Here is a 24,262-nt window from a genome sequence, read left to right on the forward strand (position 1 = left end):
TGTGAGGAACCACAGTATGTTTTAAAGCAAAAGTAGCATTGGTGCTTCTAAAACAATCACCATGTAGTGTTTTGGCATGCTATATCCTCATTAAATATCCATAACAGAGCTTTTCAAAGGGCTTTAAGAGATCTGACCCTTATCACTTGGTAGCAACTAAGCTAATGCTTTTTCAGCATTTCATCCATCACGTCATTAATAACAGTATTACTAATTCAAACATGACAACCTGTGCATCAGCTCCACTGTTTCTAAATTCCAAAGCCAGATAACGCATTAAGATGACAGCCATTGATAAAATAAAATTACTACTACAGCTCTGGTATGACGACCTTTTCTTGCCAAGATTAACATAATTACTAACAGCAATCCATCAAGTGGGAGCTTAACCACAGTCATGGTAGCTTCAAATAATCAGATTGACAAGGTGTGGAGCCCAGCTATGTGGGAAAGGTATGTTTTTAAAAGAAAAGAGCTCCTGTTCTTAAGTTGGACTGAGCTTGTGGTTTGTCTCATATTAAACAGCACCATAGTGGTAGTACTGTCAGTAGGTAGTGCAGGAGAGAGGCAGGCCTCCTCCTGGCTCCACTGAAAATGGGAGTCTTCTACCCTGTTGCCCTGCCAGCTGGCTATCTGCCCAGCGCCTGCCAGGCAGCACACTGCCATTGTCCTTTAGTTGTTTCAGGGTGATCTGAGAATTAAAATAGACAGGACAACAGATTTTCCCTGTTTATTCACGTGAGAACAAAGCACAACTACCGCCGTAACAGAGACCCAACCCTCAATGCACCAAGGTAAAAGATTTAAGTGACATAAACTTGGCTACAGATAAAGTACAGAGATTTCCAATTCTGTTTCGAAATCAATGAACACAGACTTATATGACTAATGGAACATGGTGTTATTCGAAATGTGCGTAGCAGCGCTATCACAAATCACTTAGTATGTCAGTTTACATTATGTAACAACTAGATCTAATATCACACCCATGCATAGTTTTAGATGTCACTCCCAGTCTAATCAGGTCTCGCAGACTGAAGCTCCTGTATGTTCCCAACAGAAGGAGACCGTGTTTGTTCTTGGCTGCTCCAGCGGAGCCCCACGAACAGAGAGCACTGTGCTGTGGCCCCGCTCCAAAATGGACCATCTGTCCCCCGAAGCGGGCCTAGCCACACCGGCCTTCACTGCTGTGGGGAGACAGAAAGGGACGTGCAGGGTTGATGTGGCCCAGCAGGCCTCCAGAATAAAACCACCACCTATTTCCATCAGCACACATCCCCCCCCTCTGCCACTTCCCAGCAGCCTGCTGCTTACCCAGCTACCTCCATACCAATGACAGCCTGTCAGCGGCGTGCACTCTCAGGAAAAGAGAGAAAGAAAACAAGGAGAGGAGAGAAATGGTGACAAGGGCGCTCTCATTTCGCAAAAAAGGTAAGCCGTTAACAGAGCTGTGAGGAGATCAGATTGAAAGCTCTGAGAAGATTGCTCACTCTGCTCCTCTGCTGAGGTCAGTCACATTATCAATGAGAAACAGTGCAGCAGCGGAGGGATGTAGGTAAACTGTACTAAACTGTTAAGATTGAGAAACAACACACTGACGCACAAACACATTCACAAACTTCATCCAGGGAACAGAATTTATACATGCTGACCGGCAGAGCGATCTCAGTGTGCGTCAGTGCCATGGAACATCTCTTCCTCCTCTTAGTCACTTTAGTGGTATTCTCTTTTCAGAGTTTGTTTTTCACACTTGGCCTGGTGTTGCTGACAGAAATCTGGCGTACGAGAGACATTTTGGACTTCAGGGCAGCAGCTGGAAGCACCACAGCTGACACAGAATAAAGTTTAGTCAACCAGAGGATGTGAGGGGAAGATGACTGTAGGGAGGACAGGGGTACACAGATGAATCACTAATTTATTCACCTCGCAAGAACCTTCTGTGCTGCCTCTGCCAGAAACACACTCACAAATTCTTCCACTGATAGACACCACAGGCTAGACAACTCATACATACCTTTGTCTCAAAATAAGACCTCCTTCTCCTTATACAATGCTTATTCTGCAAATTCAAGTCTACATGCGTTTTTTAGCCTTAACACCTTTTCCTATGAGGCCACTGCATGAAAGGCCAACATTAGATATCAATCGTTGCCATGCTTACCTGATTAAGAGAGTCCTTTTTCATTAGAGCCATAAATCCTAAAAGGAGAGGACACAAAGCTCCATGTGCCACTGCGGTAATGAGCCCACTGTGGAGATGCTATCCAACTGCATTAAATCCATCAGCCACTTGTTGAGTACAAGCTACCCGAAAACACAAGGGAGAGAGAAAATCCACCACACTTCACAGCAGAAAGGCTCTAAAATAGACAACAGCGCCACAACTCGCTCCTCTGCTCCTTTATCCAATAACTAGTTTGAGAAGAAAACGGAGAAAGATTGAGGAAAAAGAAGGAGAAAGTAAAATAAAGACAAGTCTGTCTGCCATCGGGGAGTCAATTTAGCAAAATGCATACAGCTGCCCCTTAATGCACACAACCCTCTCCCTCCCCCTGTGACAAAGCCACCAACAGCTGAATGAGACTGCAACATTAGCATATGTAAGGAAAAGTAGGTGGCTGTGCTGGGTGGGGGGAGAAAAAACTGCAGGGTGTTGGTGGTTGTTGGGAGGGGGTGGACCGTGACATTCAGCGCTCCTCTGCCTGACAGGAAGGACGAGAAAAAAAGAGGGGGGGGGAAAAAAGGGGGGAAAGGCTATTGTTCCCGAGAAAAGATGACCAGGTCAAGCTTGTGACCTTCCAAGTTCCTTGCGATGGCTGACATTTGGAGCTGCGGGAGATGAAGGAATCCATTTATCCATGCGCTGTCCTATGAACTACAGCCTGGTACAAAGGTCTCCCTGACAAACAGAGCCAGCAACCATGACCACCTTAAACACACTGAGATAAGGGGAGAAACACACAACCGAAGAGGGGGATTGTCTTTCAAAACTGATAATCCCTCTATCCATACGCCATATGCTGAACTTGCATATTTTTTACATTCGGCAGAAGCCAGAGCAAGAGACAGGGGGGCAGGCAGAGTATGGAGAGGCTGTAATGGTTCTCAGAGCAAGTAAGACAACGTAGGAGTGTATGAAAACAGGACGTCATCTCTGCAGGGTGCTACTCTCCGGTGCTCCATCGCAAACAGCTGCAGACCTACACATGCCAAGCTGATCTCAGAGAACTAGCAACAACAGACTGACTGATGTGTCGCCTCATATCTTCTGAAACAAATTGCATTCAAACACACCACACAGTATTTGATCAGTTGGTGTTTGTTGATGCCAGTTGTTTGAGGTCAGTGCATTGTATCACAGCCCCAATGAGGAGGTTAGAAACTCATACTCGTGTAAGGTTTATGGTTTAAATCTCTACATCAGCCAGTTAAATTTGGTTGTGGAGAAGGATTAAACAACGGCTGAGGCACCACTGAGCAAGGCACTTTAAATCACCAACTGCTGCAGAGGAGCTGTTGGATGGCCGACGCTAGAACACTGCAGTGCTGAGCAACCATTGGGTATGAATGTGAGTAAGTGCCAGTTAACGCTAGAAAAGACCTGGTTGGTATGACGTGTCGTCCAAACATGTCAAAAGTCAAAATTGTTTATAGCTTTTCCACACGGCTGTGAAAAGCAGGCCATCATAGAGAGGGACAAGACAATATTTGTTTAAATAGGTGGTAACAATGCACATATTCAGACAGTCTCTCTTGCACAACATTCATAGTGTTGCATTCAGTAATTCACATGCAATGAAATAGTTGTGTAAGAGAGAAGTTTAAACCCTGTCAACTCTCTCACCTCCGCAAATTTCACCAGTAGCTATGAGAGTTGGGTGTGAACGTCGGATTGTCGCTTTCAGAAAGTTACAGAAATTACAGCCCTTTCCAATTGCAACGTTGGGAAGGTGTGTGGCAACAGGGTTTCCAAAGCCTTTGGACTGTCCGACAAGCACTTCTGATTTCTGAGTGGCACCTTACATATGTTTACTGTATATGAGGTAAGTTATTTCTGAGGAAGTCAACCTTCCCTGGACACATAAAGGCTAAATAAAGAACAACTCTGAGGTAATTGAGTTTTGATGATATATTTCTCCTCTTGTATAGTGCAACATAATTGAGTTTCACTGAACTTAATTGGAAAAAACACTAAAACAGTGTCATTCCAACCACTTCCTGATGACTGCTTTGCTCTGTCTGTTTCTGGTTGGAGGTAGGAGCATGTTAATAGCAGGAAATGACAGACTTTTTAATCAAGCTGAATGAATGGCAGCAAGTACAGGTCTTTGTGCCACATTAAGCTTTGATCCAGCCTCTGCAGGCAGGTTTCTCAGCTTTGATTTAAGTTGAGGGGAAGGAAAGAGTTTTATTTGAAGAGTGGGAAGCCCCAGGAGGTAACACTTAAGAGTTCTTGTCACTGCATCCCAGCAAACAGACAAACTATTCATCAGCCTACACACATGTGCAGCAGGGCCTGTGGAGAAACACACAAACCCACAAACACTGCTCATTTGCACATGGACGACCGGGTCTGATGGGTAATTTACATACCAAGGGTAGTCATTACAGAAACGGATACACATACAGAACGACCCACATTCACAGACGCTAAAAAAACATCTTTAACAGCTCATCTTTCTTTTTTTTGTTTTTTATTTTGACATTTTTGCCTTTATTGGATAGTGGGCAGTGAAGAGGCTGACAGGAAACAAGGGAAGAGAAAGAGATGGGTATGACATGCAACAAGGGTTGGCTGGAATCAAACCAGGGACAATGCATTTATGTGGCATGCACAGTAACCATTTGGCTACCAAGGCACTCCTAACAGCTCGTCTTTCAAACGCTTCACAAAAAGTTTTGACTGATCTAAAGAAATAAACATAGTCTTTTGGGAATTTGGTCAATAGTCAACAACACAGCCATACTTAATTTATTTCACTCACATAGAAATGTAAACACAGTTTTTTTGTTGATTCATAAAAGTTTTTCTCTGTCGTGACTAAGATTTATATTTTTTTTCAGAAACTTTGATATGTATCTGCTTTGGAGTAATGACAGGTTTGGCTGCATACTTGAATGGGCTAATGTTAATTATCTGTGATTACTTAACATACTATGATTCCCAGCAGAGAAGAGGAGAGGAGGTCACTGTGCCTTACCAAAAAATATTCCCACACATAACCCTCTGTAAAACCACAACTCTTTGTTTTAACACTTCTGTTTTTGTACAAATTAAAGAAAATTAGATTTAAACATGTTAAGTATCAAGTTTTGCTCTGTTGGGCAGTTTTGTTACTTTTGGACAGACCCAGGCCAGCTGTTTCCCCTTGTCCCAGTCTTTATGCTACATAAGATAACCATCTCCTGGCTGCAGTTTCCACGTTTAATGGACAGATATGAGAGTGATATCAATTGAGCATTGAGCAGAACCTTTAGACACTTGAGAGATGATTTTGGTGCCATTTTTACCATCATATTGGAGATAGGGTTAGATAGAAGACGACAACGGGACAATAGTACTATCAAAAGTGTAATTCTTTACCTGTCCAAAATGAGTCAGATCCTTCTAAATATACACAAGACATTGTCTAAACAATTTCTAGCAAAGCGATCCTTTATTGTCTCTGTAGTGGAGTTTATTTTTTCAGGAAAACAACCTTGAGGCTGATTCTTTTCATGCTACGGTCAACCTGAAAAGACAACCAAACTCAACAGGGTAGTGTGGAAGCCATTGGGGCTTGCTACGTAATTATAGTACTAAACAAGTTAAAACAGCATAATGTGGTAAGGAACAAAGGCTTTTGCCTGATTGCTTCCACCAGGGGACATTTAATAATCCACAGAGAACGTAAGGCACCTGTATCCGCTTAGATTGAGCTCTCTTTCACGAGGCTGTGACGATAGCCAGGCATGTGATACATTTGCTGTCCAGTATTTTTAGTCCTGCTGATAATGGCATGCTGTGGTAAGACAAGTTTCTCCTTAGTTATGCAGAGCGGGTGAGGAGCTGTTTAGGGAAATGGCCTGTTCCTCCTGCGGAGAGGAAGGGAGGAATAGCAGCTGGCAGGCAACAGGCAGACACAGCATCTCTGAATGTCACTTCTCCCTCTATCTGCCCCCCCCCCCCTCCTCCGCCATCCTCATCTCTCTCCCCACCTTCTCTCCTCCTCTCAGTTTGTTCTGTATCTGTTGTCTGAATTCATCAGAGAGCAGGAGGCTGAGCTGCCTCCACTGTCCTCCCATGCCACTCCATCTCTGCGACAGAAGAAGAGAGTGAAAGAGAAGGGGGTAGTGGGCACATGAGGTGAGGGGGTGGAGAGTAAACAGTGGCTCGCATCCCTCTACATTGTTGCTAGGCAACTTTTTCTGCACATGACAGCCATGAGTGACAGCAGACCTCCCTTCAGAACAAAGACAGAAAGTTGAGGGAGGGAAAGGAGAGAGGAGCAGAGAGCAGCACAGAGATGAGCGGTGCTCCGGTGAATATAGGGAAAGAAGCATTGTTGAGTTTCAGGCAACATGAAGCAATATAATGAAAATTTTCGACAAAATCTGTAATCTATAAAGCACATGTGAAAGAGGTGATCTCACACATGCAAGAGAGTATCACACACATATTTCAAATCAGTGGTTCGACCATGTGGTCAAGGCCTGCCAAAGGGTCGCAAAAAAAAAATCAGAGGGCTTCAGAGATGATTAAACGCAGTCTTATTTTCTTTTGAATCACTGCACGATGACCTTTTTGGGCCTATTAAAAAAAATTAAACTTTGATTGTGTTACTGTAATCACACTGCACAGCTGACTAATGAATACATTTTTGAACACTACAACATCGCCAAAGGCATGTTTGGATATCTTGTTTATATTTTGAAGTTTTTCACATGCTCTGTCATTACCAATGAACATATGATTAAGATCTGTAAGAAACCCCTGAGGCAGAATACCAGCATTACCACAACAACCTACAAACTATACTTTGGCAAAAGTTGGCAGACACCAATGGTTCCGGCTCAGCACATTTGTGTGCAGCACAGATGACGTGCTTCATCCATAGGGCAGATAATAAGGGTTTTAGACGATTGCAGGGGCTAAAATTAGCACGTGAATAATAATCACTGGCCAGAGAGCTGCTTTTCATTGGAAGTTTGGCAGGGGAGAGTGAGCTAGATGCCAGATTAGGGTGCTGCTCGATGGATGTGTCCAGAGGTAGCAGGCAGGCAGGCAGGAAGCAAAGGAAAGTTGACACTGGAAGCCATACCGTTAACAGCAGGACAGCAGTATGGGCTGTGTTGCCAGTGCTTTCAGATGACCACAGAGGATGCCAGATGCCTGCAACATGTCTGACTAGAGAAATGGAAGGCACCACTACAAACAAACAAGCAGTCTGACAAGGGGTATATTCATAAACGCATCAACCTGTTGACATACTGTAGGTATGCCCAGCGAAGATCTGAAGAAAAAAAAATAGAAGAAATGAATCTAAATACAAAAAATAAAACAATAACAACAAGAAATAGCATCATGTCCGTGGCCATCTGGAGCATATGTTCCACTACAGCAACTTCCTCTTGTAATTAATGAAGTTCTCCAAAGGGAACAGTCTGATTAAGTGAAAACTTTTCTTATTCTCCACAGGCCATGTTTCCACAGCGCAGTGAGAAGTGGCTCTGATACAGTTCCTGAGAACTAGGCGGCCCTGGTTTGTCATGCAGCTGGCATCTCTTTTATCGAGTCACTTTCAAAGCCTTTTCCCTACAAGTGGCATCAAAAACATCTGTTCCCAGGGCAGCCACCCACATGAGAGATTGCCCAGTCCTAGCAGGATGGCCTGCAGATGTAGGCAACAACCGACATGCAAATGTACATGTAAAACCCCAGACAGCAGCCACACCGTGACAGTTAGACAACAATATGCCAAAAGTCACAAAGGGGGAAGGAGAGGAAATGAGAAAAGACAAATAGAGAGTGGAAAGATAGGGACTGAGAATTAATGGCTACATAGAGGCAAAAATGACTGAAAAGGAGAATGAAAGGAGAGGTGCTGAATAACAAGAAATGATACTGTAGGTTATAGTGAAAGAGGAGTACAATAGCTAGTAATTCTGAGCCAGTGTCTCCTGGCCATGTTGAAGGATGTGCAGTGGTACTTTAAATCCCAGGCAGCAGGCCAATTTGACCTCCATCCTGTTCAAAGCAGTCGTGGTAGTGGAGGAGCCTAATACCTGATGATGTAGAAGTAGCACAGCTATATTGAGGCTGCCGTGTCCAGGGTGTATGAGTATGCCTTAAATGTGTACTTTGCTAGTGCTCAGAGCAGTGTAAAACACTGTGCATCATTAAAGGAAGTGTGCTTAAGTACTGTCCACAGCCCTGTAAAGAGACTGCTAGTGGGGGGGGAGTGGGTAGAGGGAAGCAATGGGAAATGGTCCGAGTTATTTCCATTCCCTCAGCCCGTTTATTAAAAAACATTATGGGAGTAAGGTTCAGTTCTCACGGAGGAGGAAAGGAATCGGGAAGTGAGTAAGAGTGAGAGACAGGAGAAAGTGAAGGAGTGAGTGAAATAGAAAACGGAGGAGGGGCTGCAGAAATGCTGCTTTTAGCTGTTTTCTCTGGAAAAGACCTTGCGCTGTGTGTGTCCCGCATTGTGTAGTTCTCCCTCTGGCAAAGGCCACAAAAGCCTCCATTTATCTCTCCTGAGCATCTAGCCTTATTGAGAAAAGGCCCTGAAAGGCAGGCGGCCATCACATGTGCCATGGTGACATGATTTCCCCTTGTTAACACTTTAGGCTTGCACCCAGAGTGCACCCTACACAATCTCCACCAGAGTGAGGGATTACTCCTGCCGACAAACGGGCAAAAAGTAGTACATCTGTTCTATATATTTGCATTTCTTTGGTTGAGATCACAATGCACCACTTGACTCGATGGAAAGCGAACATTCTCAGTCAGGCGTGAGAAACCCACCCCATCAATGAGGCCTTTTTCCACCCTTTGGTTTCTTTAACCGGGGTAACAGCACATCACAAGGAGCAGCTTGCACAAAACACAATCTGTCAACTCGGAGACAAACCGGGCCAGTTTATTCATGATTCGCTCTCATCAGTTTCTATTTACTCAGTGTTCTTGGGAGTAGAAAGGCGACCAAGTGCAATTTTAGGACATTGCAATGTGTGCTATTCAGCAATCTGCAGCTCTAATTGCAGAGTGAGAGGAATTTTCTACATCTCTAGCATTGAGGCACAACAGCTGCAGCTGGCATGGCATGCGGTGGGTGTGTTTAAGGGAGGTGTGGCATCTAAAAGGGTGTCAAAGACTAACCTCCCACTGAGAGCCACCCACACACGTGCACTCGCACATAAATGCACGCAAATGCTCGCAGTCTAACATGCACAGACACAGACAGGTTCCCTTAAAAAAAAAAAGATACCAAAGCATCAGGGGGAAATACTGCGCTCCCCTCTCTCATACCACTCATCAGCACATCCTTGATCTCACTGATTTAGAGAGGAGTCAGCTGCCATCAACAACAAAAAAAACCCACACTCCAACCAAAGATACCCACATCCCATTCCTCCAGTCAACGGGTCATTATTATCCCCTCCTAAATATCTGTGTATACACGCATGCAGACTGCACATAAACCATAAAAAGCGCGCTGAGAGGAGGAAGCGTTGTGAATGCCCTTGCTCTCTTTTTGCTTCCATATCTCTCTATTCTTGTTCCCACCTCGTTACACTACCATCTTACCATCCCCCTTCCTGAATGCTAAATGGGGGGAAAGTGTCCAGGGAGATAAGTGCGGATGAATTCATCCCTTCCACCAGGAGCCAAGTGCACTGATCCGACCCGACGTGAGGGCCCCCACTGATCAAGTGACCTTTGACCTTTAGATCCGATCGAGGCCAACGATCTGATGAGGTGATCTTATGAAGGGGGGGGGGGGGGGGGGGGGGGGGGTAGTGCTAGAATGGGGGATGGATAGAAAAACAAATGTCCCAACAGTCATAAGGAGTACGGTTCTACAGCATAAGGCAGCGTTTTCTCCTAAGATAACTCACTGGTGAATGGACTTGGACGTCTCCTTGTATTAATATTTATGCAATTCAGAATGACATAAAAAAAGAAGCCGGAGTTAGATTCTTTAATGTACTTCCACCTCACTCAAGCAGAGATCAGGCACAAGATGAAACATGTGCGCAGGAAAGTGTCTGTCCTTAATCACAGAGCTGGCCAGACTTTACAAAAGCATCCCAAATAAACACAGATTTCCTTATTCCTCACATCCTTATCTCTAAACTGCAGCAGGCTCAGAAGAATGTCACCAAGATGGCAGCATTCGGAGAAAGCACCAGGCGCTGGCAGCTGTACAACTTGCTCTCGGGGTCACCAACACGGCGGAATGACTCATGCAAAGTCTTGCTTTCATTTTGGTAGATTGCAAACGCAGTGTTATATCCAGCAGGGTTTGATAAGGTGGATGACACCCACAGGCCACTGCTATAATTATGTGTGTGTGTGTGTGTGTCAACCTGCCTGCTAATAAGAGATACAGAGAGCTCTTTAATTGAAGTCTAATGGGTAATATTTGCATCTGACCTTGAAACACCACCTCAGAAATATGAAATATTTGAATTCCCTTTAGTGTCACCTCTGAAACAGTGCAGACAGTAATACAATTCAATACTAAAATCGATAACAACCACCGTTTTCCAGAATGGGACTCCCTGGGGAAAAATCTTCAAGCAGAGGCTCATAGCTAAGTGTGTGTCTTTTTCAGGATCTATCACAAGCAGTTTGCAAACCCATCACACAACACATTATAAATCTAGCCACGGGCATGTTGTTGACTCTGCAGCACAACAACAAAAACGCTGAGGTGACAAAGCTATAGTGCAGCGGAAATTCGCGAAGTCAACAAACAGAGCAGTATAGACTTACCAGGGAATAAGCTCTGTTCGAGAAGAGTCTGGGGAAATGCAAGAAGTCTCCTCAGGGACCCAAGACTCAGAGGGCCTTTCAGTGAAAATTAAACAAAATGACAGGAAACAATTAACCTACAATCATTTCTCTCTTTACACTCCCCCAGAAAATGTCAAATGTCACCACCTGAGAGAAAGGATCCTCATGTGTGACCCGATGAGAATCAGCGCGTTTACATGCACTTCAGTAACCTGATTATTGTTGGCTTTCGGCGGTAACCTGATTTTTTTAGAGTCATGTAAATGAGGAACTCTGTTTCTTTAATCGGGGAAGGGGGTTGGGAGCAATCTGGTTTACACAGCTAGATTTGTGCTGGAGAAATATCAATTACGGGCATGTGTACATTTAATTATTGAAGTTTTATGTGTACATGCGCATGACAAAAACTGCAGGCCAGGAAGTTATCACTTGTGGAGGAAGAAAAAACAAACTTTCGAATTCCCGCAAGTATACTAAAGTAAATATATTACAAAGTAAATCCATCAACAAGTTGGAGGCTTTCTTTGACCTCTGACCTTTGGTGTTTGTGTGCTCCATCTAAACACAGATTATCTTGAGATAGATGAGAACAAGTACAGTGTAATTACACAGCTGCTCCTGTGGTCAGATACACAGCACCTATCCAGCAGTTGTGTGTTTCGTTGTGTTTTGGCTCAGGGTCTGTTCAGCTCAGTGCTGAACTGTATGTGGCCCTACAGTCCTGTTTACATTTCAGAGAGCTTCCACAGGCTTCCAGTAAACATAGCCCGGAGAAGGTAAGCACTGAATGAACACACACTGTAGCTGCTAGGCATTGTAAGAATTACTTATACAAAGACCTCTTGTTAGGATTCTAACATAGTGTCTGGGACACTGTTTGCCTGAATGCGTTATGTAATCTCCTTTTCCTTTCCTCCCTCTTCTTTTAAGGCAGTAAACCCATATAAAGACTAGCATTCAGTGTCAAATGTGCTGGCCCTCTGGCTCTGGATCCCACAGTGTCCCACCCCCTGTGGCTAACCTCCAAACATCCACAACAGCTTTCAATACACTTCAGTGGAGGGGAGGAAGGGAGCAGTTGATCTCCTCCACATTGACAGACAGCACGATTACAGAAGCAGGAAAAAAGAAAAAAAAAAATCAGGCCACTGTCACTCCAGATCATTATCTTTCGTCAACAGCCTTTACAAATCGCATAAAAGGAAGGCTAGTCAAAATGATGTTGCAAAGAAAGAGAAAAAAAAAAAAAACAAGTGAGATGGAATATACTACTCTAGCTTCGAATTAGCTCTGCTTGGCTGAGCCAGTGCTCCTTAAACACATCATACCGCCGCTGCAGCCCCAAGTACAAGGCAAGGCCAGGCCGACCGCCAGCCCTGCACAGTTCAGCTCCTCTCCGCTTTAGCCTTCCCTTCCACTTTGTGTAAAAGGGTTTCCCATACACACCAGTAACCCCAGTATCTCAGGCTTGTCTAAAATAGTCACAGACTCCTACATCTTTGCTAACAGCAAGTTACAAGAATAGGCCAAAGGCAACATCATGTAGAGGCATTTTTGTGCTTCAGTAAGTGGATACAAAGGCTACATAGTAATGTCCTAGTTTAATGGTGTGCATAATTCAAAAGTACATTCTGGACAGAACTACAAGAGACGAAATATCTTTCAAGGATATCGACAGCAGTATAATGTTTATTTTACCCAAACGAAACTCTAGGAAATGAAAAAAAAAGTTCTTGAAAGAATGTCGTAATGCCTCTAATTTCTTTTATCGGACATTTGCTGTCAAATTAAAGAATAACACAATCAGAATGTTCTTTCACCACTTTCAGATTCTTAGTGAAAATAAAACTGCAAACGCTCCAAGTTTTGTTATAGTTCTGGGATTTCCAGAATAAACCACACGTTCAGTAAACTAAGCTCATTATCATCTGATTTATGGACCAGTGGAAACACAAACAAGAATAATATCCTCCTCCCAATATGTTTCGTAAGCGCTTCTAAAAACACAATGACAGACTACAGACCATGACTAGACTTTTCTCATTTGTCTCATGTCAGAGAGCTGGCAACATGAAAGGAGCCAACAAAAAAAAAAAAAAAAACAGACACTTTCTCACAATTGATAAAGGACTGTTTAGGAGAAAGTTCCTTCCTGTTAAAAAGGCTGATACGCTGAAACGTTCACACACATTCCTCACAGTGCTGTGCACAAAGCAGAAGAGGCCAACTCACAATAATACAAATCAGCCTCTAGCAAACAACAGAGCGGTGTTATTCAGCTACACTTATATACTACCTCTATGTCACCTCAGTTGGCTGTTCGGATCCTTGTTATATTCTTAAAGTCTCAGTGTTCAGTGTAATATCTATTGAAATCATCCAGCTGAACTGAATTCCTGCACAACCTCACACTCAATGACATCGTGCAAGCACTGCAGTGCACTGGTGAGGTTAAGTGAAGGATACTGGCTCCAGCAGCAATGCCTCAATGGTTCACACACACACACACACACATACACACACACACTAAAGCTGAGCACTTTATGGCACATCTGTCACGGATCTGCTCTATTTGAGTTGTTAATTACAATCAACCTCTATCAGAAACACGTCGGCGTACTTTTATGCTTTAAAACAACTCATCCGATGGCTGTTTGCTCCTTGGTTTACCTCGGGTCAATTTGACACTCAAGGGCGCAGATGTTTGCACAGGGAGGTTCAGTTAGTATTAACCAACATGTGATGACTTCAAACCAGGATTTCCAATCAGGATTCCAAATAAAATACAGTAAAATACATGAATGATCCAATAAACTGTGAGATAAATCCATCCGCTCATCATTTCATCATTCTTATTGGCATGTGATTGACTAAAGGGAGACAGGATGGAAACAAGTGACAACACATTGAATCAAACTAATACAGGTGCTATAATGTTGCATAATAATGGGTTGTGTTTCACTAGTTTAGTAAATTATTTCTCACTTTATTGATTTATACATATTTTCCTCTATTTGTTCATATGATTATTTGATTTCGTTATGTACTATTTCATACCTCTTTTGTATGTAATATTGGCCATTTTGGAGGTCGAATATCACCTTGGAGTTTGGAGTTCATCTACACCAAGGTGATATTCAATGAATGAACAGACAGAGAGACAGAGAGGCATGCTGTCTGGACACTGGGTGTATCACCTACACCCACTCCTGTCTGCCTATTCAGACAGGCCCTTTCTTTTTCGCTACAGTAAGAAGGAGGTATGCACACCAAATCCCTTCTTATCTCCCATTGGAGGCTGGCTGTGACCAGAGAGGTCAGTTGTCCCGATTGTCTGGGCCCGCTGAGGGGAACACAGACAAAGTTAACCCCGTGGGTCACGACTGGTCCTTGGACTCAGCGGCCATCGGGTTAATGACTGGCCAGCACTCATTCACTCCATTGTGACACAGGGACAGACATGTAGACAAAACATGTAGGGAGGGTCTGCGACTTTCAGTGGCCTTTTCCCCCAACATTCCTGATATGGACACTAATGAGTTCCTAAGGGAACAGGAGGTGCAGACATAATTCGTCTTGGCAAGACACATTTTCCTATATGCTTGACTATTGCAAATCCATAATGCATGAACATGATGTTTTGTGGAGTGACATTGTTAAATAATTGGCTTGGTGAAACAAAGAGTGATCCTCCCATGCTCACAGCTCACACAAGTGGTATTTGCACTGCTGACCAGTCAGTAGAATCTGCAGTGAAAGGATCAACTACTATGTTTATTCACACTAGCAACAAGAGTAATAGATTTAGTGCAAAAATTGAAGGTTGTGGTTTGCCTCAATTTGGCTTTATGATCAAGCTGCAGATATAGATGCACCATTAACCGATGCGGGTAAATGGCAACAAGATCAAAATCTTCAGCAATAATGATGACGATGGTCCTCTTGAATAAACTGTGATGACCTACATTTCACCATTGTATCCGAAGATCAAAAGGCTTATCATTGGGATTAATGATTTTCTTTCAGATGGAAACATATCTGATAGTTACATCTGTGTTTACTGTCAGGGCTACATCTGTTACCCACCACCATACAGTAAAGATCATATGTAGATCCGTCTGTCAGTCGTGTGTGTAGATGTGAGCTTAGTCCAGAAAATTATGTGTGGTTTCAAAAGGTCACAGTTAAACAGTAAGGTACAAGCTGGTGTAAGCTGGTCATGTGATGATGTTTTCATGACCGGTGAGACAGTAATAATATCTAATGTATGGATATAACGCAATATGTCGTCGCTTATTCACCATTCGCCCCGCAACAAAAGGCTTCAAAACAGCTGTAACGAGGATAAAGTGATTAGTGAAACATAAATCATTCATTGCTCTGGCTGCAGTTATCAGATGCCTAATCTCATCTCATCCCTCCTTCCATTAACAGTCTACCTATGCATGAGCAGGCAGTGACGGCAGAGTCGGTCATCAGAGGGCTCAAACCTTTAACCTCCCCCTTTGCCCCCACATCCAACCTCTTCCTCAGTCCTTCAGAAGCTCAGCTGTGTGTCACCAGAGGTTGACAGGGTCCTCACTAGCAATGGGGCGATCAGCATTTGACTTCTGTCATTATACCATCTGCTCCATCCAGCAGCTTACCCTCCGGCCACAGCACCACTTTTTCACTCAAATGTGCTTGGCACGACAGCAAGCCACTGTATGAGTGGCGAGAGGGTGGGAAATTACAGAAGAGAGCAGAAACAAGATGTACAAGACACAAGAGAAGGGCTAATGTAAAAGCTATTTTAGCTAATTTTTTTTTACTAATTTACCATTCACAAACCTCTGAACATGATAGCCATGAAAATGTTCAACGTATTCATTTCTCTTTAAAAACACGCAAAGCACAATACAGAAATCCCCTGGTGAATGCCTTTAAATGGCAGGCATTACATCTGACCAAACATCCATCCATCTGTTTCTAATCTACACTATCTACCGTGAGGCTTAACCGCATCAGTCAAGTCAAATTAACCAACGATACACCTACTAGACACAAATAAATAAACAAGAAAAGCAGCACACGAGGGCTCACACACCACAGGCCATAACATCTTGTTTCTGCGTATCATGTAAAGAGTGGAAATACAGTGCTGTGAAGGCTTACTGTGGTATCTTCCTGTGGTTCCCTGAGATGCATGCTGACATACGCCAGTGCCTGAACAAGCTGTTAAAAAACATGCAGATGCCATTACACTGATTGCACATGAGGAGTCGTATAATGTGCAGAGAGAGATGATGGATGACCCTAAGAGAACTCAACACACTGACCTTAGAGGAGTGAGTGTGTCAAGATCCTTTGGTAAACGTGTTTCATCCTTCCTCTTAGAATAACATGGGAGGGTGTATTGTTACTTTATATATTTAATGAATGGGTAGTATAGCTGGCACTGATGAGGTAGATTGTTCTAGGGCTCTAATTGATCATCGGTGTTACAAATTTAATTGATACCCCAATTCAAAAGGTCTTGACTCCTTCGTAGGAACGTCATTTTCCTATTTCCAATCTTTCTCTACACTGTACACATGATGATCATTGCTCAGTAAACCACCCACATCCATCAGAGACAGACCTGTGGTGGAACACGAGATCAATTCATTAAAAAACATCAACCTAATGACGGCATCTGTGCTTTCCCTGACAGTGATGAGTGGGCTTAAATCCTTCCATAAATCCAGACTGCAACCAAAACAAAGGCTGACAAAAAAAGACGAGGAGAAAGTCTGGCTCTCACAACAGGAGCAGGCAGCATGTGATCCCCTGTCTGCTGGTTGGTTGGTTTTGAAGCAACAGGATTTGGTCGGGGAGGCCTATTGTGACTCCTGGCCAGCCAGCCGGTCAGCCGGCCCAGACCAGACCAGGTTTCCTGATCCTCGTCACATGCGTGGGGGTGTGGGATCTGTTGGAAAGGGGGAGGGGGCACCACATGGTTTGGCATGCTTCTCTGGTACAATGAAGAGAAATACATCACCCCTAAAAAACGTGGCCTGCTTCTAAGTCTTTTTTTTCCCCCCTCTTCTCAAAATCATGACTAGTCAGAACACCAGCAGCAAAGCAACGTGGGAACAGAGACAAACAAGGGGAAAGACCGGGAGACAGGTGTCAGGTGCTGCAGGGGGAGTGGTGCAATAAGAAGCCAGAAATCAGCCGTTATTGTTAAGTAATTTCCTATGCCTACAGAAAACATCCAAACACCTCTGTGTTATGGTAATATCTTTACAGGCAAATTCTGTGTTACAAACACATAACTGTTGAAACTCTAGTGGGGCGTCTCCAAGCCCTCCAGGCCAGAAGACATCCTAAACAGCTCTGCAATGATAACAACTGGATACGGCCTGTGGGCATGTCACAGGAAGCCGTTTCTCTGCCAAAACCTGACAGGTGCCTTATTGTTCAGCTGAGTACACATTGTGCACATAACTTTATTTTGAAAGACATATCTATCCGGCTCAATTACCCATTGTCTGGTTATTCATGCAGAAGGCGCTGTTAGAAATAGATGAGAACATATTTCTTCTTCAGGGCCATCTCCACACCCTATTAATGGCAGAATGAAATAGATCTCTATTCAAACTAAGATTGAAAGACTTTCCTGGCACTGTCATTATCATGGCTGCTGAATGGGTCTCCTTCTAGGAGTGTGCTGCTGGCAGCGGGCAGGACAGGGTACCTAGACAGCCTCATTTTCATCTACATTAGGGAAGATCTTGTTTTTAATCTGTCTTTCATCTACCTCCCCCTTCAGCAATGGAACCAAAACACATTTTCCAACAGAAAATTCACCATGTCAGGAATCGAGCGAAACACTCTAAATTGAAGTATTGTGGTCAACTATATAAGGAGCAAATCCATGAATCCAAGCTCAAAGGGAAAATAGCCTAACTGATAAAAATAGGCTAACTAATAATTTACATGATGGCGGAGAAAATTAGCAGTTTTTTACCTTTTTGTGCACAATAATAGCACATTATTCACATCCACATCATGCCTGTTCAGGAGAATGGTCAGTTGAAAAATTGCCTCCCTGATGTACAGACATATGACAGCTGGAGTTAAGCCAAACATTCTTAATGTTAAAGGAAAATATATTAAATGTTATACTCGGCCATGAACATACTGGAGCCATCTTAAAACATTCCTGTGCCTACTTAGTTTAGCACAGCTCCATGGAAAACTAATCTTTCCCAGCCATAAAACCCTGTGAAAAATAATGGTGTCTTATTGATTTGAACGCTCCAGGAGCTGAGAAACTCTTTATGCTTGATCTGTTCTGATGGGAACTGTGAAGCCACAAGAACATAAATCCAGGGTACTGAGAATTAAGCAATGGAAACTTACATTTACGCTCAAGAGCACCTTGTTGTTGTGTCTGCAGCTAGCCACCAGCAGAGGAATAGACCTATTTATTTCCTTTTATTGGGAACTTAGCTATTGTGGAGGATAAACTTCCTACAGGAAGACAGCAAAGGATATGGTGCTGGAAGGCAAACAATATTTCACTTGTTTACCCTCCCAGAGGAGTATACAGTACACACTATGTTGAATGGGTCACAGGAGCAGCCAGCGATGAGGCAAGATTGTACATGCTGTGTACAAGCAGACTGCCAGATATTAGTCATGGAGAATCCAAACAACTCTGATGTTAGGGGAAATTGTTCTTTGTCTGACAAGCTCCCACTGCTACAAAAAAGTAAAGATACCTCAAATAAATATATAAATACAAAAGCAGTGTACAAGTGATTGCTTTAACCCTTATTTACATAGTGTAAATAAATGCATATTCATTCTGGGCTCCACAGAACAGTGAAATATGACCTGTAAGTCTGTGGTTCACCTACTGTGGGCATGTGAAGGCTTTATTAACCATGACCAGTTGGACAATGATACCTTTATCGCCCCCCACCGTTTCATGGAAGCACTCCACTAAACAAATTCATTCAAAAATATTTCCGTGCAAATCCAGTCCAATTAGTCCCTCAGCACGCACACACACACATCACCCGAAAATATGACGTCAGCGTATGATAGCATTTATTTGATTTAACATATAACATGAAGTAATAGTCCTTCAGGAACATGCATGTAAAATTAAATGTATTGTGCATTGAATTTCGTCTACAGGTGAGGTTAATGCTAAATAAAACAAACAAAAACGAGTCAAGCAGTCAGTGAACAGAGCTCATACCTTACATTTAAATGGTTAGACACATATATAGGCTATATATAGGTTACTGCCTGAAACATATCCTTTTGCTCTTTAATGTTTGTCGCTCAAATTACATCTGCCCCGGTGCCTGAAAGTAACTTTATCCTTTGTGTTGACTATTACCATTGATGTACCAGTGAGTTTCCATGCCTCGCTACTCTCGCTCTGTGTGTGTATGTGTGTGTGTAACGCTCCTCACTTTTAGCTGCAGCCCTACTTTTTACGTTGTTGTTGTTTCATGCTGAAGATTAAAAAAAACACACACTTGGGTCCTACCTTAGAATAAGAGCGACGTCCAGCCCAGGTTGCGAGATTGTTAACGTTGTTAGTTATCCTTTAAGGGGTAAAAAAAACCACAAAAAAACCCAGTTGTGGCTATGTGGTAGTCGGTCTCACATCTCTCTCTTTCAGTCTCAGCCTCCAGACTGAAGTAGCACAGACCATAGCGATATCCATCCAGCACCTACCTCCGTGATGACAACACGCAAGGAAAAAAGCCCCCGCCCACCGACGCTTGTAGGAATAGTCTGCCGTTCACTTTCTGTCTGCCGTGAGAAATTATTATTACAGCCTTGTAGGTTGATATTGAAAAGAGAGTAACAGACTATTGTCTACTATAGGCTAAATAGGCGAAAAAGAAGACCCTGTCATGTAAACTGTGGCCTTGTCAACACTCACCAGCAGACTATTTTAGTCTATAAGCCCAGTAAAAGCCCTACAGTGGCACCATCTGGTGAACTGCAGAAAAGTTGCTCTCCCAAACTCTTCCTGAATAGATTATAATCTTCATATTCCTGTAATGTGTGTGCACAGTGTGTCATGTTTTCTTGTAGTTTCCTGCAGTGTTGTCTTGCAGTTGTTCTCTTTTTTCCATTGTTTATATTTGGGGAGAAACACAATTAATACTCTTTACAAATACAAAACATACCGTATTTATTCAAAGATACAAAAAAGCGACATTATTGAGCATTAATTCTGGAATAACCCCTCACCCCCACCTCTTCCCCCTGAAACTACATTTCCCAGGTATCCCGTTGCATTGTTTGACGTAGAAGTCTTGCGACGGTTGCTTGTTTCCATGGAGCCGATGGAAGCTGAAAGCAACGAATTTGCGGATTAGCTAACAGCTAGTTTAGTTTTCCAGCCGGTTAGGGGTAATTTTTGTGGCCATATCGCGTTCATAATGTCAGGACGACACATCAACGATAATCTAGAGACTCTGTTTTCATTCGAACTTTTAGTTGAATATATCCGAATCGAGAGAGAAACGAAAGTTTCCGACGAGCTGGCTCTTGGAGTACGACTGCTGGATTTCCCAACGCTGCTCATTTATCAGCCTGAGCCGAGAGGTGAGGAATTGAACTGTCAGAATGAAAAGCGGGGAGAATACGCCTTTAACAGAGGCAAGTCTTGTGTCTTCAAAATGAACCTGCACTCACTGCATACCCACCTATCAAACAGCCCTCTCTATGCCATGCTGCTGGATGTGAAAGAAGGGATACCCAAATTAGTTGGGACCTCCCTCATCTCACTGGCTAAAGTGATGGACAGAATCAGACAGGATGTCGCTGAGCGTGGTGTTGCTACCCCCTCTTCACATGGAGAGAGGGGGCTTGTTGGCGTGTGCGACCTCACAGGGGAAAAAATAGGATCTATATCCTTGAGTTATAAACTGTTAAGTCTGGGAGCTAGTTTACTGCCACACATCACAGAAAGGAGGGGCCCTAAACGCACCACAGTACATGGAGGACAAAATGTACAAGAAAGCATCAAGGAGAGCAATGTAACAACAAAATCATTACCATCTAACTGTGAGAAAGTCCAGGCATCCGCACCGGATGAGTCTGATGTTAGAAACAGACCATCAATAAATGAGGATAAGCAGGATGTTCATGTTGCCACCCAGACTGAACATATGCCAAGAAGCCAAATGCCTCAGACTCTCCAAGACAGTGAAAACTGTTTTGATGAGGATTTAACTGTATTCTGCCCCCCGCACCTTTACTACAGTAATTCAGGGGAGGAAAAAAGCAAAAATGAAGGAAGGGATTACACATTATTGACACAAGACTCAGAGGCTTTTATATTTGAAGACACGTCGTCAGAGGAAGAGAATTCTCCAGCGAAGGACCGGGGAGTGCAGCACAATACAAAAACGTCAAGCGACCGGGACCAAACAAGTGTGGGGACTCCAAACGTCCTCGGGGAAGCTTTAAGACAGTTGCCTCTACTAAATGCTCTTCTTGTTGAGCTGTCACACTTGAATGGACAGAACCCACACCAGCCCTTGTCTATTCATCCCAATTTAGCTTGGATTTATAGGCCTACATCCACAGAGCCTTCAGCCGTGCAGGGAAACACACCACGAAAGGCACACACCAGATCCTCACAGAGAACCAGACAGGGGGCAAATTTAAAACATCTACATTCCCCTAAAAACTGTTCTACACCAATCTTTAGGCCTGCATCTGAAGGACAGCTGAAAAACAAACACAAAGAGGCTTTGATTGAGTCCAGTAGGAAAAAGCTAGTATATGGAACAACTAAAACGTTTAATCTAAGGCTCAAGCAGATCTCTGCAGCTGCTGTAAAACGCCGTGAGTGCATGGAGCTAACACAGAATGAAACAAGTACAACCAAAGGAAAGACAAAATGTAGTCATAAGATCATGAAGTCCAGCAAAAGAAAATCAAAATTAAATCAGAGCTCCAGTCTGGATGAAAATATCCAGACAGTGATACAAAACATCACAGCAGATTCAGCGCTACAAGATACAAACACACTAAAACAGAGAAACATGCATGCAAATAAATCTGTGGGGAAAGTTCATGGTAAACAAGACAGAGAATCTCTGCAAATGTCTGAAAGGCCTTCCTGCTCTGAAAGAGACATAAAGTGTATTCACATCCCCAGAGTGGAGAGTGACAGTGTTGCCCAAAACAAAGACAACACTGAGCATCACAGTGAATCTAATCAATCACAATCTGAGTCTGACAAGCACAGACAGAAAATTGAATCTTCAGCGAGCAGCAGACACAGCAGCCCAAAATCTTTATTCTCGGACTCCAGCGGGGAAGGAAGTGAGGAAGCAAACTATGCTGATGACTTTAACAGTCTTGAGCCCAGTGATGCCTACTCTCCCGACCCCGCCAGCAGTCCCGAGCCCGCTCGAGCCAGAACTCCAAAGTCTCCAGTTCGCCTTGACTTCCGCCATTCTGACTCCGGCTCTGAATGCGTCCAGAGGAGAGCAGTCGTCCCCGTGCCCATCAAAGCATGCAGCTCTCCGCATCGGGTTCTGAGGGGTACGCACATCATACGACCTCGAACCCAGGCCTCGGCTCTCAGCTTTTCCTCTGATGACGGTGACAGAGATGGGTCAGCTTCTGTACGAACAGTGCACTCCAGAAGATACATGACAGAGAGTAGCCAGACGGGAGCAGAAAGCGTCAGGTCATCTAGAGGTCAGAGGAGTGAGTCGACCAAGAACAGCGGCCCAGTTCGAGGATTTTCTGCCGAATCAGTGTCTTCTTTTGAACCGCAGGAGGCAGAGGAACTGGAGGATGAGCTTGGATCTCTGGACTTTAGAAAAGAGTATCAGCATATCTCTGAGCTGGTGGCCAACAAGCTCCCTGGTTACACTATGTAAATTATAGTAAAATTAAGGCTTTACTTGAAACAAGTGCAACATATGAGTAGCTTTATTGTACCGTAGCAAATTTCAGTTTTGATGTCTGACAACTTTTTTTTTTAAATAAAAACAAGCCTTTGTGGAACTTATGTGCTACAGTTAATTCTCTATCACTCAGTTAATAGTAGGGTATTGGTCATTTGCATAACGTATTGGAGTCTTTTAGTAACATATAAGAGGATGATAAATCTCTCTATGGATGCTGTTTATGCAAATCATTTTTAAGCTCCCATTTCCATTAGAGTTGTCACAAGTCAGAAAATCTGCTGGAGCTTACAGGGCAGCTTCTGGTTTCATGGTATTTCCTGTAAATACCACCCACTGCTTTGCATTTTCTTTCTCGATAATATTTGATAAGCAAAACAGGGACAGTTAATCATTCATTTTAAGACTGGTGTGGCATGTTTTGAGTTTCAGTGACTTGAGTGTTTTCATTTTAAGCAACTTTATACGTCTACTCCACTACATGTCAGAGGGAAATATTGTACTTTTTCCTACTCTACATTTATTTGACAGCTTTTGTGATGAGTAATGTCAGAGATGAAGATTTTACATTCAAAAACATACAGTATGATGAGCTTATAAAATATGATGTATTGTTATACAGTAATTAAACGACTCAAAAATATAGTTAAAACTAGTTCTGCTTTGACCAGCTACAACTTTAAACTGCTGCTTAAATGCATTAATAACTATAATAAAATAATAATATAACACTGACTGGAGCCATTTTGCATGATTACTTTTACTATAGATACTCCAAGTACATTTTCCTGATAACATACTTTAAGTAAAATTAAAAATTCAGAAGTTTCACTTGTAATGGAGTTTTTTACACAGTGGTATTGCTCATGTTATTTATTATTTTTATTTTTATAAGTGTATGAATACTTTCATCACTGCTAATTTGTAACTTTCAAGTTATAGAGTCCTGGTTCCATTATACAACTGGATATTGTCATGTGGTGGAAAGTAACTAAATACTGAAATAGAGAAGTACTGTACTGAGGTACAATTTTGAGGTATTTGTACTTTACTTGAGTAGTTTCAGTTTATGCTGCCATACACCTTATACTATTAGTCCAATAAATTTTAGATGGAAATCTTGTCCTTTTTTCTCCACTGCATTTATTTCACAGTTATGTTTATCTCTCAGATTAAGATTTTATATACACAACATATGATCAGTGTAAAAAAAAAAGCATTGTTGTGGATAAAACTACCCAAAAGTACATAAAGCAGTTGAAATTCAGCAACTATCATAATAATACATCAATAATAATGAGCCCACAGTTCAACACTAATAAAAGCCACTCCA

The 24,262-nt window shown here is 42.9% G+C and overlaps 2 protein-coding genes across 6 annotated transcripts in view; one reads left to right on the forward strand and one right to left on the reverse strand.

The window, feature by feature from the left end:
* LOC121911663 (signal-induced proliferation-associated 1-like protein 2) overlaps window positions 1-19,924 on the reverse strand; it is an 87,130-nt gene extending 67,206 nt beyond the window's left edge. For 3 of the 5 annotated variants that reach the window (XM_042433368.1, XM_042433366.1, XM_042433365.1), the window contains exon 1: window positions 19,533-19,924. The gene's annotated coding sequence lies outside the window, so the exon portion shown is untranslated. The remainder of the gene's footprint in view (window positions 1-19,532) is intronic. The other 2 variants (XM_042433367.1, XM_042433369.1) reach the window with 1 other exon arrangement.
* A 387-nt stretch (window positions 19,925-20,311) lies between these two features.
* On the forward strand, window positions 20,312-23,029 carry map10 (microtubule associated protein 10). Its single transcript, XM_042434296.1, has one exon. It carries the CDS (start codon window positions 20,440-20,442, stop codon window positions 22,900-22,902), a length of 2,463 nt encoding a protein of 820 aa, XP_042290230.1. The 5' UTR covers window positions 20,312-20,439; the 3' UTR covers window positions 22,903-23,029.
* Window positions 23,030-24,262: the final 1,233 nt, after the last annotated feature.

Source organism: Thunnus maccoyii, chromosome 14 (assembly GCF_910596095.1).
Source record: "Thunnus maccoyii chromosome 14, fThuMac1.1, whole genome shotgun sequence".
Classification (NCBI taxonomy): domain Eukaryota; kingdom Metazoa; phylum Chordata; class Actinopteri; order Scombriformes; family Scombridae; genus Thunnus; species Thunnus maccoyii.

Bases quoted from the DNA above. Each gene is read 5' to 3' on its own strand.
- map10 (XM_042434296.1), top strand. From the start codon at position 20,440: ATGTCAGGACGACACATCAACGATAATCTAGAGACTCTGTTTTCATTC.